General features: G+C 43.1%; 1 protein-coding gene and 1 long non-coding RNA gene across 5 annotated transcripts in view; one reads left to right on the top strand and one right to left on the bottom strand.

The window, feature by feature from the left end:
* LOC129540048 (E3 SUMO-protein ligase RanBP2-like) overlaps nt 1-11,893 on the bottom strand; it is a 57,548-nt gene extending 45,655 nt beyond the window's left edge. The window contains exon 1 of one of the 4 annotated variants that reach the window (XM_088841392.1): nt 11,719-11,893. In XM_088841392.1, the coding sequence (XP_088697518.1) occupies nt 11,719-11,790 (72 nt within the window). In that variant the 5' untranslated portion in view covers nt 11,791-11,893. Of the gene's footprint in view, nt 1-868; nt 888-1,262; nt 2,312-11,718 lie in introns of those variants that run through there. The other 3 variants (XM_088841393.1, XM_088841394.1, XM_088841395.1) reach the window with 3 other exon arrangements.
* Nucleotides 11,735-18,206, top strand: LOC148776170 (uncharacterized). Its single transcript, XR_016038584.1, has 3 exons — nt 11,735-11,875; nt 12,624-12,691; nt 17,070-18,206. It is a non-coding gene; the product is annotated as an uncharacterized LOC148776170 (long non-coding RNA).
* Nucleotides 18,207-18,262: the final 56 nt, after the last annotated feature.

Raw genomic sequence — 18,262 nt, 5'->3', positions numbered from 1 at the left:
GGTGAGGGTGGAGGCGCACAGACAAGGCATCACATATTTTATACAATGGGAAAGAGACAGGCTTGCCAGGGAAGGTCTTGGAAAGGGGGATATTTGACTTGGCATCCATCTTCCTGAAACACTCTTCTCACGTCTTCAACGAACACAGGTTTCCTCACTTCACTTCTACCATGGTGGTTGTTCCCTCTCCAACTCCTCTTCTCTCTCAGAGTGTCTCATCTGGGACATATAATCCATCTCACCAAGGACTATCCTGACTCTCAGATATGTGTCTTTGATTCTCCTGAGCTCTAAACTTATGTGCAAATGATCAAGATGTGTTAGTTCTACCTTCTGGGTTACCTCAATCCACGTTTTTCTACATCTCTACTGCTACTGTCGGAAGTCCAAGCCTGCTATCACCTCTCTGTGGGATGACTGAAATGGCTATTCCTGTCTCCCTCTCAAAGTTAATTTGTCAAAACATAACACAAACGACACTGTGTATTTAAAACTGTAAATCCTTTTTTGTCTTCCATTACACGTTGAAAATATCCCTATTTCTCACCAAAGACTAGCATGACATAGCATCTGCCTAGCTCTCCAACTTTACCTTGTCTGCCCCATGCATGCTATGGTCTAAAACCAGTGACTAAAACCAGAATAAAACTCTCCAACTGGGGCAGCCCTGAGGAGTCTGTTCAATTTAAGCAAAGGCAACAGTATGTACTGATATGATATGGTTTCTGCCCAGTACATTCAATGTCAGAGTGAAGAAATTCAATGAAGTTAAATAAATGGCAGAGTAACTATGATTCTCTTAAGGTAGCCAACGCTTCGTCATCTAATCAGAGACATGTATGAATTCATGACCAAGATTCTCACTAACCTAGTCAAAGGATAGCCAGGGAAGTGAGTCTGAGCATCAACTGAGGAAGAGCACCTGGTAGGGCGTGCGTGACTCATGTCTGGTACAGGAACAGATATGAAAAGCAGAATGAGTGGAGGGCCCCCTGTGCCTCTCACCTCCCTTGTACACCATGGGCTGTTAGGTCCAGTACACCTATCAGAGTATCACACAAGTATATCTTAAACCAAGCTGAGTAGAAAGTGAAAATTCCAGTGAAGCAAACAGGAAAAACTCATTTTATCTAGATTTTCACTAGGATTAAAGACCGTGAAAGTGGGTTCTCCCAATCCTTTTGATCTTTTCAGTTTTAAGCCGAGGTTATCAGAAAAGTTACCATACTGGCTTTAGGCAGTCAAACATTGAAAGAACTCACCTTTGGTCATGTCTTGCTGATGTCATGTCTTGATATCCCTGTAGAGAACTCACCGACCATTGGATCATTCACTCAGTAACATAACTGCATTTACATCTGCACTCAATGTAAACTGGGTTTAGACCTTCGTGAGACAGGTTGGTTTTACTCTAATGATAATGGTTGTTTCCTTAATAAGCCTCCTCAGAACAAGAGGAACCATGGTTCAGACAATGGGGGCGTGAGTTTGCCTGAGGAGCAACCTAGTCAAACAGAACATCAGTGAGGTTCTGACAGAATGCTTCTAAGAATCCCATCTAGGCAGGACAACAGAGCCGCAACAGGTGGTGTTTCAGATGGCAATGAAGCTATAAAGAGACACGAAGGAAACTTAAACCAATCTGAAAAGGCTACATTCTTGGGATTCCAACTATATTACATTTTGGAAAAGACAAAACTACGCAGACAGTAAAAACATTAGTGGTAGCCTGGGCCTGCAGGGAAGAAGGTATGAACAGCAAAACAGAGGATCTCTAGGGCAGCAAAGCCACTATGTATGACACAATAACAACGAATACATGCCCTTATACATTTGTCAAAATCCACGACTGTACACCACAAAGAGGGAACCCTAAGGTAAACCGTGGACTTCAGATGAAAATATTTTAAGTTCATCAACTGTAACAAGTGTTCTATTCTGTGGGAAATGCTGACACTGAGGCAGGAGGACGAATGTGGGAAAACTACCTTCATTACAATTTTGCTCTGAACCTAGAACTGTTCTAAGTCTACTAAAAAAAAATTAACTCTAATTTTCCACTAAGTACCCTCAGCAAAATAAACCAAGAACACATTAAAACTATTATACACCATAACCAACAGGAATTTTTGTCCCAAGAATGCAAGGTTGATTTCATACAAGGCAATGAGTTAACTAATACATCGCATTAAAAGAACAAAGGAAATAAACTGCAAGACCATGTCAAGTTCCATCAAAAGAAAAACAGTATGGGACAAAATCCAACATTCATTCATGATCAAAATTCTCAGAAAACTGATTCTCTCAGAAAGCAAAGAATATCCTCAACATGATAAAGGTCATTAATGAAAAGCTCACAGCTAACATCATGCTCAGGGTTTCCCAGGTGGAACCAGTGGTAAAGAATCTGCCTGCCAAGCAGGAGATGCAGGTTCAATACCTGGGTCGGGAAGATCCACTGAAGAAAGAAATGGCAACCCACTACAGTATCCTTGCCTGGGAAATCCTATGGACAGAGGGATTTCTGTAGGGGATTTCTGGCAGGCTACAGTCCATAGGGTCACAAAAGAGTCAGACATGACTTAGCGACTAAACAACATCAATAGCAACACCACACTCAATGATGAAAGATTAAAGGCTTTCCCCTTAAGATCAGGAATGGCTTTCAGCGCTTCTATTCAATACTGAGCTGGAAGTTTTAATCAGAACAATTTCAGACAGGAAAGAAATTACAAGAACAAAACAAAACTGAATTGAAAGGAAGCAGCAAAACTATCAATATCCATAGATGATGCAATCCTATATAAAGTTCCAAAAAATTCACAAGAAAACTACTATAGCTAAAAAGCTAATCCAGCAACACTGCAGGACAAAAGATTAGCACTCAACAGTCAGCTGTGCTGAACAAGCAGAAGAGTGAATGGATAAAGCAATTCCAGTCACAAAAGCTTATGAAAGAATCAAATACCTGGGACTAAAGCTACCCAAGGAGGCAAAAAACCTGTATGCTGATAAATTTAAAACACTGCTGAAAGGAATTAAAGACCTAAATAAATGGAAAAGTATGTTCATGAATAGGATGACCTAATATTCAGTTCAGTTCAGATGCTCAGTTGTGTCCGACTCTCCGCGACCCCATGAATCACAGCACGCCAGGCCTCCCTGTCCATCACCAACTCCCGGAGTTCACTCAAACTCATGTCCACAGAGTCGGTGATGCCATCCAGCCATCTCATTCTCGGTCGTCCCCTTCTCCTCCCGCCCCCAACCTTTCCCAGCATCAGAGTCTTTTCCAGTGAGTCAACTCATCGCATGAGGTGGCCAAAGTATTGCAGTTTCAGCTTTAGCATCAGTCCTTCCAATGAACACCCAGGATCGATCTCCCTTAGTATGGACTGGTTGGATCTCCTTGTGGTACAAGGGACTCACCAATGGGTAAATACCACTCAAAGGAATCTGCAGATTCAATGCAATCTCATGAGAATTCCAACAGCCTTTTTTGAAGAAAGAGAAAGGTCAATCCTCAAATTCATATAGTATTATAAGGGGCCCCAAACACACTCTTGAAATAGAACAAAGTTGAAAGACATACCACTTCCCCAATGCAAAACTTACGACAAGACTACAGCAATCAAAACAACATGCCACTGACCTAAGGAGAGACATACAGACCAACTAAACAAAACTGCGAGTTCAGAAAGAAACCCATAAAGCTATGGACAATTAATTTCTGACAAGCATGCCAAGTCTATTCAATGGAAAGAAAACAGTCTCTTCAATAGACGGTGATGATACTTGATTTTCCACATGCAAAAGAATGAAATCGCACCCCCTTCCTCACACCATATATACAAACTAACTCAAAATGGGTCAACATTAAGAACTAAAATCCACAAAACTCTCAAAAGAAAACATAGGGTTAAATCTCTGTTAGCTCAAATTTGGCAATGTACTCTTAGATATAACACCAAAAACATAAGAAACAACAGATAAAATGAGATTCATTAAAATTAAAAACGTTTTGCATCAACTGACAATCCAAAAAAAAGTGAAAGGACAACTTACAGAATGAGAAAAAACATTTGGAAATTATATCCAAAATATATAAAATATTTCTACAACTCAATAACAGACAAATATTCAGTTAAACAGTCCAAAGCAAAGGGCTTAGGTAGCTACTGCACTAAAGAAGATATGCAAATGACCAATAAGCCATGAAAAGATGCTCAACATTATCAGCAATCAGGAAAATGCAAATCAAAGACACAATAAAAAACCCCTACCAGGACGGCTATAATTTTAAAAAGAAGGGGAAAAAAAAAAAGAATGTAGAGAAATTGAAATCCTCTTACACTGCTAATGGAGATATAAAATGGTGTAGTCACTATGGAAAACAGTTTGCAATTTATCTAAAGCTAAACACACGTTACAACTCAGCAATTCTACTCATGGATACAAATTCAAGAGTTAAAAAACAAAATCTCAAATAGATATCTGCACACCCATGTTCACAGCAGCATTACCCACAATAGCCAAAAGGCAGAAACAACTCAAGTGTCCTTCAACAGATAAAGGGCTAAACAAAATGTGGTCTATATAGACAGTAGATTAATGTAAGTGGCTCAGACCACACGCTTGTTATTGCAAAATTCAGACTTAAATTGAAGAGAGTAGAAAAACCACTGGGCCTTTCAGGTAGGACCAAAATAAAATCCCTTACGATTATACAGTAGAAGCGACAAACAGAGTAAAAAAAAAAAAAGTGACAAACAGATTCAAGGGATTAGATCTGAAAGTGTGTCTGAAGAACTTTATGGATGGAGGTTCATACCACTGAACAAGACAGTGATCAAAACCATTCCCAAGAAAAAGAATGCAACAAGGCAAAACTGCTGTTTTGAGAAGGCCTTACAAATAGCTGAGAAAAGAAGAGAAGCGAAAAGCAAAGGAGAAAAAGAAAGGTATACCCATCTGAATGCAGAATTCCAAAGAAAAGCAAAGAGAGATAAGAAAGCCTTCCTCAGTGATCAATGCAAAGAAATGAAGGAAAACAACAGAATGAAAAAGACTAGAGATCTCTTCAAGAAAATTAGAGATACCAAGGGAACATTTGCAAAGTAGAGCACAATAAAGGACAGAAATGCTATGGACCTAACAGAAGTAGAAGATATTAAGAAGAGGTGGCAAGAATACACAGAACTCGACAAAAAAATCTTTCCCTGATGCTGGGAAAGATTGAGGGCAGGAGGAGAAGGGGACGACAGAGGATGAGATGGTTGGATGGCATCACTGACTCAATGGACATGGGTTTGGGTAGACTCCGGCAGTTGGTGATGGACAGGGAGGCTTGGCATGCTGCGGTTTATGGGGTCCCAAAGAGTTGGACACGACTGAGTGACTGAACTGATAAGAAAAAAAAGATCTAATGACCTAGATAACCACAATGATGTGATCACTAACCTAGAGTCAGACATCCTGGAATGTGAAGTCAAGTGGGCCTTAAGAAGTATTACGATGAATAAAGCTACTGCAGGTGATGGAAATACAGCTGAGCTATTTCAAGTCCTAAAAGATGATGCTGTGAAAGTGCTGCACTCAATATGCCAGTAAATTTGGAAAACTCAGCAGTGGCCACAGGACTGGAAAAGATCAGTTTTCACTCCAATCCCAAAGAAAGGCAATGCCAAAGAATGCTCAAACTACCGCACAATTGCGCTCATCTCACATGCCAGCAAGGTAGTGCTCAAAATCCTTCAAGCTAGGCTCCACCAGTATGTGAACGGAGAACTTCCAGATGTACAAGCTGGATTTAGAAAAGGCAGAGGAACCAGAGGTCAAATTGCCAAAGTCCAATGGATCACAGAAAAAGTAAGAGAATTCCAGAAAAACATCTGCTTCATTGACTACGCTGAAATCTTTGACTGTGTTGATCACAACAAACTATGAAAAATTCTTATAGAGTGAGAATACCAGACCACCTTACCTGCCTCCTGAGAAACCTGTATGCAGATCAAGAAACAAGTTAGAATCGGATATCAAACAGCTGACTGATTCAAAACGGAGAAAGAAGTACATCAAGGTTGTACACTGTCACCCTGCTTATTTAACTTATATCCAGAGGACATCATGTGAAATGCTGGGTTGGATGAATCACAAGCTGGGATCAAGACTGCTGGGAGAAATATCAACAACCTCAGATATGCAGATGACACCACCTTTATGGCAGAAAAAGAAGATGAACTAAAGAGCCTCTTGATGAAAGTGAAAGAGGAGAGTGAAAAAGTTGGCTTAAAACTCAGTATTCAAAAAATGAAGATCATGGCATCTGGTCCCATCACTTCATGGCAAATAGATGGGGGAAAAATGGAAACAGTGACAGACTTTATTTTCTTGGGCTCCAAAATCACTACAGATGGTGACTGTAGTCATGAAATTAAAAGATGCTTGCTCCGTGGAAGGAAAATTATGACAAACCTAGACAGCATATTAGAAAGCAGGGACATCACTTTGCTGACAAAGGTCAGTATAGTCAAAGCTATGGCTTTTTTCCAGTAGTCATGTACATATGTGAGCAAAGTCAAAGGCATTCAGTCATATCCGACTCGTTGCAACCCCAAGGACTATACAGTGCGTGGAATTCTCCAGGACAGAATACTGGAGTGGGCAACCTTTCCCTTCTCCAGGGGATCTTCCCAACCCAGGGATCGAAACCAGGTCTCCCTCATTGCAGGCAGATTCTTTACCAGCTGAGCCACAAGGGAAGCCCAAGACTACTGGGAGTGGGTAGCCCACCCCTTCTCCAGCAGATCTTCCCCACACAGGAATTGAACTGGGGGTCTCCTGAATTGCAGGTGGGTTGTTTACCAACTGAACTGTCAGGGAAACTGGAGCATAAAGAAGGCTGAGGGCCGAAGAATTGATGCTTTTGAGTTGTTATATTAGAGAAGACTCTTGAGAGTCCCGTGGACAGCAAGGAGCTCAAACAAGTCAATCCTGAAGGAAATCAACCCTGAATAATCATTGGAAGTACTGATGCTGAAGCTCCAATACTTTGGCCACTGGATGTGAAGAGCCAACTCACTGGAAAAGACCCTGATGCTGGGAAAGACTGAGGGCAGGAGGAGAAGAGGTGACATAGGATGACTTGGTGGTGGCTCAGACGGTAAAGAATCTGCCTACAGTGCGGGAGACCTGGGTTCAATCCCAGGGTTGCGAAGATTCCCTGGAGGAGGCATGGCAACCCCCTCCAGTATTCTTACCTGGAGAAACCCCATGGACAGAGGAGCCTGACGAGCCACAGTCCATGGGGTTGCAAAGAATCGGACATGACTGAGCAACTAAGCATAGCACATCTCACTAAAAGAGGATTATCTTTAGATAATGAAACAACAATTATTAAAGACTAACACACAGAATCAAGAAATTTGGGGGAAACTTGATCATTTCTGTCTCCAGTCTCATTTTACAGGAAATGCAAGTCCAGCAGGTTAAGTGTCTTGTAAGTATACACAGCCAGTAAGGAGCACAGCCAATGCTACATAGCAGGACAATCCAGTTCCCTCAGTGCTGCTTTCCATGACACTTCACACCACTAGAAGCAAATACCTGAATTCACTTAAGCTGCTGTGGGGCTGAGAACAGGTACTTGAGAGACACCACACTGCCCTTCACCTTACACAGCCAACGGACTCCCCCTCTCATATACACTCTCTGCAAAAAGTGAAGCTAATGGGTTTGTTATAAACTGATGGGCTCCAAATTTGTGGATTCCTGACAAGGGTGAGGGCAAGGGTTACAGAGAGGACAAGTAAAGTTGAGGTACCCAACAGTGAGTTCCTAATCCTGTTCTCTTGGAAGGTTAGGTTAAAGGAAATCTATCAAAAAATACAACAGAAGAAACAAAGAAGAGAGAAAAATGTGGATGACCAAACCAGAACCAACTTTCAGTCAATAAGAACATCAGAAAGATAACAGAAAAAAAAGAGAGAAAAAAAAATGCTCAATGAAATACAAGATGTTCCAGAAGTGAAGGAAATAAGTTTGTCAACTGAAAGAAAACTTCCAGAAAATCTACAGGCTATCAAGAACAAGAATCACATATAACCTCCAACAGTACACTGCAAATATGCAGCAATGCTCTTAAAATTGAGAAAAAAATTGTTTCAAACCTAGATTTGACAACACAACTAAAGATTAGGTAAAGACATTTTTTGTCAGTAGAAAGGGTTTAAAATGGGGAAAAGTAAATCAACAAAGCAAGGGTTAGGGGCACTGACCCTCTGCACAGCTGGAAATCTATGGATACTTAACAGTCGGCCCCCTGCACACACATACACTCTCCCTCCAGAACCCTGGCTCCTCCATATCCAAGTCTCCACATCCTCATATTCAGCCAACTGTGGATCCCATAGCACTGCTCTATATAGTCATTGGAAAAAAAACACAAAAAAACCCTTCATGTAAGTGGATCTGTGCTGTTCAAACCCAGGCTGTTCAACGAGCAACTGTAATATGTATATTACTCAGAAGTATGACATACAGATGTTTAACGTAGAACAAATAACCAAGAGCTGTCAAGCTGCCTCTGAGAAGCAGAAAATCGGGGGTGTGGAGTAAAAAACTAGATATAAAACTAAGACACTAAGATATAAAACTAAGAAAACTAAATAGAAGCCATCTGGGGGAAAAAATGAAGCGACATTTTCAATAAAAGCAAAAGCAGGTGTTGGTTGTGTGTGCTCAGTCTTGTCCAACTCTTTGAGACCCCATGGACTGCAGCCCGCCAGGTTCCTCTGTCCATGGAATTTTCCAGGCAATAATACTGGAGTGGGCTGCCATTTCCTCCTCCAGAGGATCTTCCTGACTCAGGGATGGAACCTGCACCTCCTTCACTGGCAGGCAGATTCTTTACCAACTGCACCACCTGCAAAGTCCTAACAAAATCAAAAGCAGGTGTAAAGGAGTAGAAAATGGCAAAACAAAAGACCAAGTAAAGAAATGAGTGGAAGCCTGGGAATACATATGACTATGGACCCATCACAGCACTTAGAATTTGGATAACCCAGAAAACTGGTCTGTTCCAACATGGCCAGCATCTGCACAACTGGGTACCAAGTACATACACCCTAATCTTTTTATACTCTTCACAGCCACTGTCTCTGCTTCCTCCACCATCTCCCTCCCAAACTGTCCAAAGCACCATGTTTTGTCATTTCACTTACACCCACAATTACAGCATTACTGTCATGTGTTCCCAAGTTTTTGTTTATTCTGTTGTTTCAGTTGCTAAGTCATGTCCGACTCTTTGGACCCCATGGACTGTAGCCCACCAGGCTTCTCTGTCCATGGGATTTCCCAGGAAATACTGGAATGGGTAGTCATTTCCTTCTTCATGGGATCTTCCCAACAGAGGGATCAAGCCTGAGTCTCCTGCACTGACAGGTGGATTCTTTAATACTGACCTACCTGGGAAGCCAGAAAGACCTAATATACTCTTACCAAGTCTAACTTTAAAGTTTCACAGTTCATTTCTTGAGGTTAATCAGGATCCCGAGGGCAAGGACCTTCCTACTCTGAACACCCATCCCCGATTCCTGGAGATCCACCCCAGGACCACCTGAGAAGCAAGCCTTTATCAACTCTGCACCTGAGGCCTCCCTCAGTGTCTTGCTATTTTAGTGTGTGTGCTTAATCTTTCACTCTTGTCCAACACTTGTGACCCCAGAGACTATAGCCTGCCAGGCTCCTCTGTCCATGGGAGTCTCCAGGCAAGAATACTGGAGTGGGTTGCCATTTCCTTCTCTAGGGGATCCTCTTGACAAAGCAATCAAACCCTGGTCTCCTGAATTGCAGGCAGACTCTTTACTAAGTTACAAGGAAAACCCCTTGAAGCAACTGAAACAAAACAAATAAAAACTTTGTTATTTTAGCACCAGATCTTATACAACTGAATCTGGGGATTCTCTCTACTCTCTGCTTCTCTAGAGATCCACCTAGGACCTTGTCCTGCAATGGCTCTCCAGGACACTGACTATCAAAGTTTTCTCCTGATGTTCATTAATTATCCTTCAGCCTGTACAACTGTGACTCCAACCATAGCAGAAGCGCTTCTCCTGCAGGAAGTAGAATCGGTCCCCCCGTGGCTGTCCCCTAACCCTCTCCTCCTGCCACCAGAAGCCTCTCCCCCCAGTCTATGTCCTTGAGATCCAGGTATCAGGCTGCTAAAATTTCAGGGACCTACCTTTGGGTTGTCTCCCAGAATATATGGTCCAACTATAGCTAGATAAAGGATGTTAACTCTTCGAATTATCATTTTAAACATTTCCATTATGATTAAAGCACCTCTTTTAGGTCTTTATCTGGGACCCAAAGTTATCTACTGTATTGCTAATCAATATCCCACTGAAGTCCAGAGGTTCAAAAGTCAATGATTTCTCCTTGTCTGAAGAAAAACATCTGATTATAATGCTCTTTATAAATGTAAAAGAGGTGACAATAATAACCAATCCTTAAAGTTTCGTGCCCACTCTTCTTTATTGGTGGAAAAGTTCCCTAGTTCAAAGAACATTCTAATTCCTGTCTTTGGTTTTTAAGGCTTTGGAGAGCCAGGGTCCCGACTAAAATTTTCTTAAAAATGCTAAACTTGCTTTAGAAGAAAAAAAAACCGGCCACATCAGTTTCAGGGGCAGAGAACGTTTAATGAGCTTCTGTTTTTGACTCTGGTAGGTACATTTGTATTCAAAGCTATGCCAGCAGCTGGAAGTTACAATCTGAAGGTTGGCACCTATTCCCGTCCTCCAGAGGTACAGGCTGTAACCCACTCCATACTCCTAACAGAAACGAAATAATACCCACTGCCAAAATCCTGCTGAGCTACCATGTGTCCCCGGAAAAGTATCTTTAATCTCCCCAGGTCCCAACAGCCATAGGTATGTCGGGAGCACAAAATAAAACAATATATGCCTAGTACGTGGTAACCAAGACACTATTACGGTGCCATTACAATCCTGACTGTCCGCTGGTTTTGTTTTTAATTTCCTCATACATCTTTATTCGCATAGGCTCCGGTCCAGAACACCTGGAATAACCGTCCCTGTAACAGCCACATCTACTGAGAGCTTACCACGTGCCAAGCACTGCCCTAAATGTTTATCATGGCCCATCCTAAAAACTCCTATCGATACCCTAACTCCCAAACTATTAATGAAATAAGCGGCAGTTATCTCGAATCCCACAGCGCGTGCTTGGCTGAGCTGCGACTCGGCCCTGGGCAGCGACTCCGGGTCCGGCGCCCCCTCCGCCCACCCCCTGGCGCCAAGCTCCGCGGGATCCACTGCGCACACAGCTCGCTATATACGCCAGACACGGCAAAGTACCCCGAGAGGTGTCGACGGAAGGCCACAAAGTCTACCCCAGAAACAAGGCCCGGAAGGAAATTCAGAACCCCCAGGACTCCGCTGAAAAACAAAATGCCCGGAAAACAGTTTCCAAAGCGGTGACTGAGACGCGGCGGGACGGCTGCGCCTCGGCGTGGAGCCCAGGTCGCCCGAGAGCCGGGAACGAAAAGCAGGAAACGAAAGAGGAAGAAGAAAAACGGAGCGCCAACGCCCGCCCGCCGCCTCCCCGTCCCCCGCCCGCCGCCGGCCGGCCGCGCCTCAGCGGGAGCCATGGCGCCGCCGCCATGGGCCCGCCCGGAGGCCGTGGCCCCGTCCCGCTCACCTCCCGGGGTGACGGGGCAGAGCCCTGCACTGAAGCGATGTATCGCTCCACGTCGGCCTTGCTGCGCCTCATCGTGCCGCCGACTGGGCTCTGGGTAACGAACGCCAGCGCCGAGGCCGCAGGGGCCTCCGTCGACTCGGGAGCGCGCCGCCCGAAGGTCCGTGACGCAGCGCCGTCGCCGGCGAGAGGGCGACGCGCCTGCGTGGGTGCGTGCATGCGTGAGGGCTGCGTCAATTCTGTGCGCCGCGCAGACCCGCGGGCGCCGGCGCGCGGAGGTGACCGCGCTTGCGTAGCGCGGGAATGCGAAGCTCGCGGGGTGTGTGACGCGGTTGAAAGTGCTTAAAGATGACACGGGCCGCTAGCAGCTGCGTCCGGAAATAACTCGCCCGAAGGCTCTCGAGCCGGACGGGCTGTTCCCGGTGCTGACGTCACGCCGCGGCGCCAGTCGGCTGCATCTAAGCGCTCTTTTGGAATTTGAATTTTTCGGACGTAGTTTTAAGACAAGTTGTAGAAAATGTTTTCAGTAGTAAAAAGATCACATCCTGTGTATACAGGGAGTTCAGGATTTATGATTATGGATACTTTTTATCCTTTTGAAATAATTTTATTCAACACTTAGAACTAATCTGGGCTCTTACAGGCTCTCCTTTTTGATTTTTCCGAATTTTCTACAGTGAGCAATTATTTCCTTTATAAAGAGGGAAACCAGGATGGTGTGTTTTGTTTCAGGTTTCCTGGATGTGAATAAGGGTGGCTGGTCTGGGAGGGTACTTGGTCCAGGCCCCAGCTAATGTTAGCTAAGCTAAGAGATGGTGAGGGGCGAGTCCTTCTGCTGGTTTCCTTGGTAAATAATGAGCCAACAGGAGGTGAAGTCATCTCTAATTGGTCGTATCCCTTTCCCCAAGGGAGCGATCCTGCCCCTGTGTCCTACTACACACCTGGGGATGTTGCTCCAGGACCTCGCTTCAGATGGGTAAGCTCCTGTCGCTGACTCTGGTCTTTTAATGTTTAACCTGGGCAAGACCTGTGGACTGCAGCTCAACATCACATGTACTGACTTATTCTCCCAACAACTTAATGAAGGTACTGTTATTTGTTCTTATGCTTAGGAGGACAGATAGGAAACGGAGGGTGTGAACAGTAAAGCAACCTTGCCAAGTATACCTTGGCAGGCACATAAGATTACTACCTTAATCTGTTTTAGTTGAATATACTGAAAAGGAGTAAGCGAAAGAGGAAAAGCACAGAGGGACTTGAGATGAAAAAACCCTTGATTTTGATCAGCAGTGGATGTCTTTGCTTGATAACTGGGTGCCTGTCAGTTCAATTAATTCAGAAGTTGAGGACTCAAGATTAATCAGGTAAAACTCTGGCGGATAAAAAAATGTCATAAGCCAGGATGAGAAACTTTAAACATAGAGTTCTATGTGTCACTCTTGGCTTTCTCGCTACTTCCCTAATGAGCAGTGTGCATTACACATTAACTGGACCCCCTCAAAGATGGGAGTGCCTGCTCCAAAGTAGAGGGCTTTTCTTTTAACTTTCTTTTGAGCTAGCAACATAACTTCTTAAAAGAATAGAGCTCCTTTCCACCTCTGCAGGGGGTTGTGGTGACCTGCTCACCTGGGCTGTTTCCTCCATTAACTTTATGAAAAATGTCAGTAAGTCATTTTGATTTACGATCCTTTGTCTTGAAAATGTGGACTGCAAAAGTAGGAAGTCAAGAGATAACTGGAGTAACAGGCAAATTTGGCCTTGGGGTATGAAGCAGGGCAAAGGCTAATAGTTTTGCCAAGAGAATGCACTAGTCATAGCAAACACACTTTTTCAACAACAGAAAAGACTCTTCACATGGACATCAACAGATGGTCAACACTGAAATCAGATTGATTATAAACTTTGAAGCCAAAGATGGAGAAGCTCTATACAGTTAGCAAAAACAAGACTGGGAGCTGACTGTGGCTCAGATCATGAACTCCTTATTGCCAAATTCTGACTTAAATTGAAGAAAGTAGGAAAAACCACTAGACCATTCAGGTATGACCTAAATCAAATCCCTTATGATTATACAGTGGAAGTGAGAAATAGATTTAATGGACTAGACCTGATGGACCGAGTGCCTGGTAAACTATGGATGGAGGTTCATGACTTTGTATGGGAGACAGGGATCAAGACCATCCCCAAGAAAAAGAAATGCAAAAAAGCAAAATGGCTGTCTGAGGAGGCCTTACAAATAGCTGTGAAAAGAAGAGAAGCCAAAAAGCAAAGGAGAAAAGGAAAGATATACCCATTTGAATGCAGAGTTCCAAAGAATAGCAAGGAGAGATAAGAAAGCCTTCCTCAGTGATCAGTGCAAAGAAAAAGAGGGAAATAAAAGAACGGGAAAGACTAGAGATGTCTTCAAGAAAACTAGAGATACCAAGGGAACATTTCATACAAAGATGGGCTCAATAAAGGACAGAAATGGTATGGACCTAACAGAAGCAGAAGATATTAAGAAGCGGTGGCAAGAATATACAGAAGAACTGTACAAAAAAGATCTTCATGACCCAGATAATCACAATGGGGTGATCACTCACCTAGAGCCAGACATCCTGAAATGTGAAGTCAAGTGGGCCTTAGAAAGCATCACTACGAACAAAGCTAGTGGAGGTGATGGAATTCCAGTGGAGCTATTTCAAATCCTGAAGGATGATGCTGTGAGTGTTGCACTCAACATGCCAGCAAATTTGGAAAACTCAGCAGTGGCCGCAGGACTGGAAAAGTTCAGTTTTCATTCCAATCCCAAAGAAAGGCAGTGCCAAAGAATGCTCAGACTACTGCACAATTACTCTCATCTCACATGCTAGTAAAGTAATGCTCAAAATTCTCCAAGCCAGGCTTCAACAGTACATAAACCATGAACTACCAGATGTTCAAGCTGGTTTTAGAAAAGGCAGAGGAACCAGAGATCAAATTGCCAACACCCGCTGGATCATCGAAAAAGCAAGAGAGTTCCAGAAAAACATCTATTTCTGCTTTATTGACTATGCAGATCACAACAGACTGTGGATAATTCTTCAAGAGATGGGAATACCAGACTACCTGACCTGCCTCTTAAGAAATCTGTATGCAGGTCAGGAAGCAACAGTTAAAACTGGACATGGAACAACAGACTGGTTCCAAGTGGGAAAAGGAGTACATCAAGGCTGTATATTGTCACCCTGCTTATTTAATTTCTATGCAGAGTACATCATGAGAAACGCTGGGCTGGAAGAAGCACAAGCTGGAATCAAGATAGCTGGGAGAAATATAAATAACCTCAGATATGCAGATGACAACACCCTTATGGCAGAAAGTGAAGAACTAAGGAGCCTCTTGATGAAAGAGGAGAGTGAAAAAGTTGGCTTAAAGCTCAACATTCAGAAAACTAAGTTCATGGCAAATAGATAGGGAAACAGTGACAGACTCTATTTTCTTGGGCTCCAAAATCACTGCAGATGGTGACTGCAGCCATGAAATTATAAAAACACTTACTCCTTGGAAGAAAAGTTATGACCAACCTAAACAGCATGTTACAAAGCAGAGATGTTACTTTGCCAACAAAGGTCCATCTAGTCAAGGTTATGGTTTTTCCAGTCATTATGGATGTGAGAATTAGACTATAAAGAAAGCTGAGTGCCGAAGAATTGATGTTTTTGAACTGTAGTGTTGGAGAAGACTCTTGAGAGTCTCTTGGACTGCAAGGAGACCCAACCAGTCCATTCTAAATAGGGAGATCAGTCCTGGGTGTTCATTGGAAGGACTGATGCTAAAGCTGAAACTCCAATACTTTGGCCACCTCATGCGACAAGTTGACTCACTGGAAAAGACTCTGATGCTGGGAGGGATTGGGGGCAGGAGGAGAAGGGGATGACAGAGGATGAGATGGCTGGATGGCATCACTGATTCAATGGATGAGTTTTAGTAAACTCTGGGAGTTGATGATGGAGAGGGACGCCTGGCATGCTGCAGTCCATGGGGTCGCAAAGAGTCGGACATGAGTGAGTGACTGAACTGAATAGACATCTAACAGGTGGGACAGTTCTCAGGGCTTCTGAGAATCAGCTTCCCAGGTTACAATCCTCAGTTTGGCTTGAATAAAATTTCTTTTCTTCTTACGTTGATTATTTTTTTTGTTTTATTTTTTTTATTTGACAGTATTATATTGGTTGGTTTTGCCATACATTGACATGAATTCGCCCCAGGTGTACATGAGTTCCCCCTCCTGAACCCCCCTCTCACCTCCCTCCTCCCTTTATCCTCCCTCTGGGTCATCCCCGCAAACCAGCCCCGAGTATCCTGTAACATGCATTGACCCTGAACTGCTGATTCGTTTCACATATGACAACATACATGTTTCAGTGTCATTCTCTCAAATCATCCCACCCTCACCCTCTCCCACAAAGTCCCAAAGACTGTTCGATACAACTGTGTCTCTTTTGCTGTCTCGTATACAGGGTTATATTTCCATCTTTCTAAATTCCATATATATGTTACATTGATTATTGAATTTTGACCGACTGTTGTCTCACTGTTTCATTGACTGCTGAGTTTTGAGAAGACTTTAGGTATTCTGACTGCAGGTTCTTTCAAACATGTGATTGGGGAACATTTCCTTCCAGTCTGTAGTTTATTATTTCATTATAACTCACCAGCTTCTTCCACTAAGGAGACAGTTTTTGATTTTGATAAATTACAACTTGTCAATTCTTTTATTTTGCTGTGGCATAAGAACTCATGACCCCTGTTCACAAAGGTTTTCTTTTGTCTCACACTTTATATTTAGATATATGACCCACTTTGAGTTCATCTTTTCAGTAAGTGGAAGGCTTATGTCAGGAGCCTTTTTTTGTGCATCTGTATGTCCAATTGCTCCATCAGTACCCTTTCTCCATTAAATTGCCATGGAACCTCAAAGGGCCTCCTTGACATCACAGCCCTGGGCAGGTGGCAGGATTAAGTAACATGGTGTCAGCTCAAGGAAGATACCCTGTGAACACAGAGGCTGTTTGACTTTTTTTTTTAAACATGGATTTAGATACAGCACTACTTAAACTTTGTTACAGAAAAAACTACATACATAATAGTTTAAAACGGCTTTTTTTTAAAAAAAGAAATGTGGCACTCTTTTAAATTGAGGCATGACTGACACGTTAGTCTTAGGTGTACAACATAATGATTCCATGTTTGTGCACATTGCAAAATGATCACAATGTCTAGTTAACATTGGTCATCATGCGGTTACAAAATTTTTTCTTGTAATCACAACTTTTAAGATCTATTCTCTTAGCAATTTTCAAATATGTAATACATATCTAACTTATATGCAGAGCACATCATGAGGAATGCTGGGCTGGAAGAAGCACAAGCTGGAATCAAGATTGCTGGGAGAAATATCAATAACCTCAGATATGCAGTTGACACCACCCTTATGGCAGAAAGTGAAGAGGAACTAAAAAGCCTCTTGATGAAAGTGAAAGAGGAGAGTGAAAAGGTTGGCTTGAAGCTCAACATTCAGAAAACAAAGATCATGGCATCTGGTCCCATCACTTCATGGGAAATAGATGGGGAAACAGTGGAAACAGTGTCAGACTTTATATTTTTGGGCTCCAAAATCACTGTGGATGCTGATTGCAGCCATGAAATTAAAAAACGCTTACTCCTTGGAAGGAAAGTTATGACCAACCTAGATAGTATATTAAAAAGCAGAGCCATTACTTTGCCAACAAAGGTCCGTCTAGTCAAGGCTATAGTTTTTCCCGTGGTCATGTATGGATGTGAGAGTTGGACTGTGAAGAAGGCTGATCGCCGAAGAATTGATGCTTTTGAACTGTGGTGCTGGAGAAGACTCTTGAGAGTCCCGTGGACTGCAAGGAGATCCAACCAGTCCATTCTGAAGGAGATCAATCCTGGGTGTTCACTGGAAGGACTGATGCTAAAGCTGAAACTCCAATACTTTGGCCACCTCATGCGAAGAGTTGACTCATTGGAAAAGACTCTGATGCTGGGAAGGATTGGGGGCGGGAGGAGAAGGGGATGACAGAATGAGATGGCTGGATGGCATCACCGACTCGATGGACATGAGTTTGAGTGAACTCCGGGAGTTGGTGATGGACAGGGAGGCCTGGCGTGCTGTGATTCATGGGGTTGCAGAGTCAGACACGACTGAGCGACTGAACTGAATACGTGTTAATAACTATAGTCACCATGCTGTACATGACGTCTCTATGAATTATTTATTTTATAACTGGGAGTTTGTGTCTCTTGACCCTCTCCACCCATTTTGCCCACGCTCACCCCCCACCCCCTGATGATGACAGCCACCAGTCTGTTCTCTGTATCAATGAGCTTGGTTTTTTTAATCATTCCACATATAAGTGAGACCATACAATTTTTGTCTTTCTCTAACTTTTTAGCAGTGTCCTATCCATGCTGTTGTAAATAGCAAGAGTACTTATCTGTAGCTGAATAATATTCCGTCGTTACACAGACCACATTTTCTCACTCATTCTTCCATTAGTGG

This window comes from Moschus berezovskii, chromosome 11 (genome assembly GCF_049115385.1).
Source record: "Moschus berezovskii isolate FMDL1 chromosome 11, NW_MosBer_1.0, whole genome shotgun sequence".
NCBI lineage: Eukaryota > Metazoa > Chordata > Mammalia > Artiodactyla > Moschidae > Moschus > Moschus berezovskii.
Note: the sequence above shows the minus strand (reverse complement) of the source record. Positions and strands in the feature narration are given on the sequence as shown.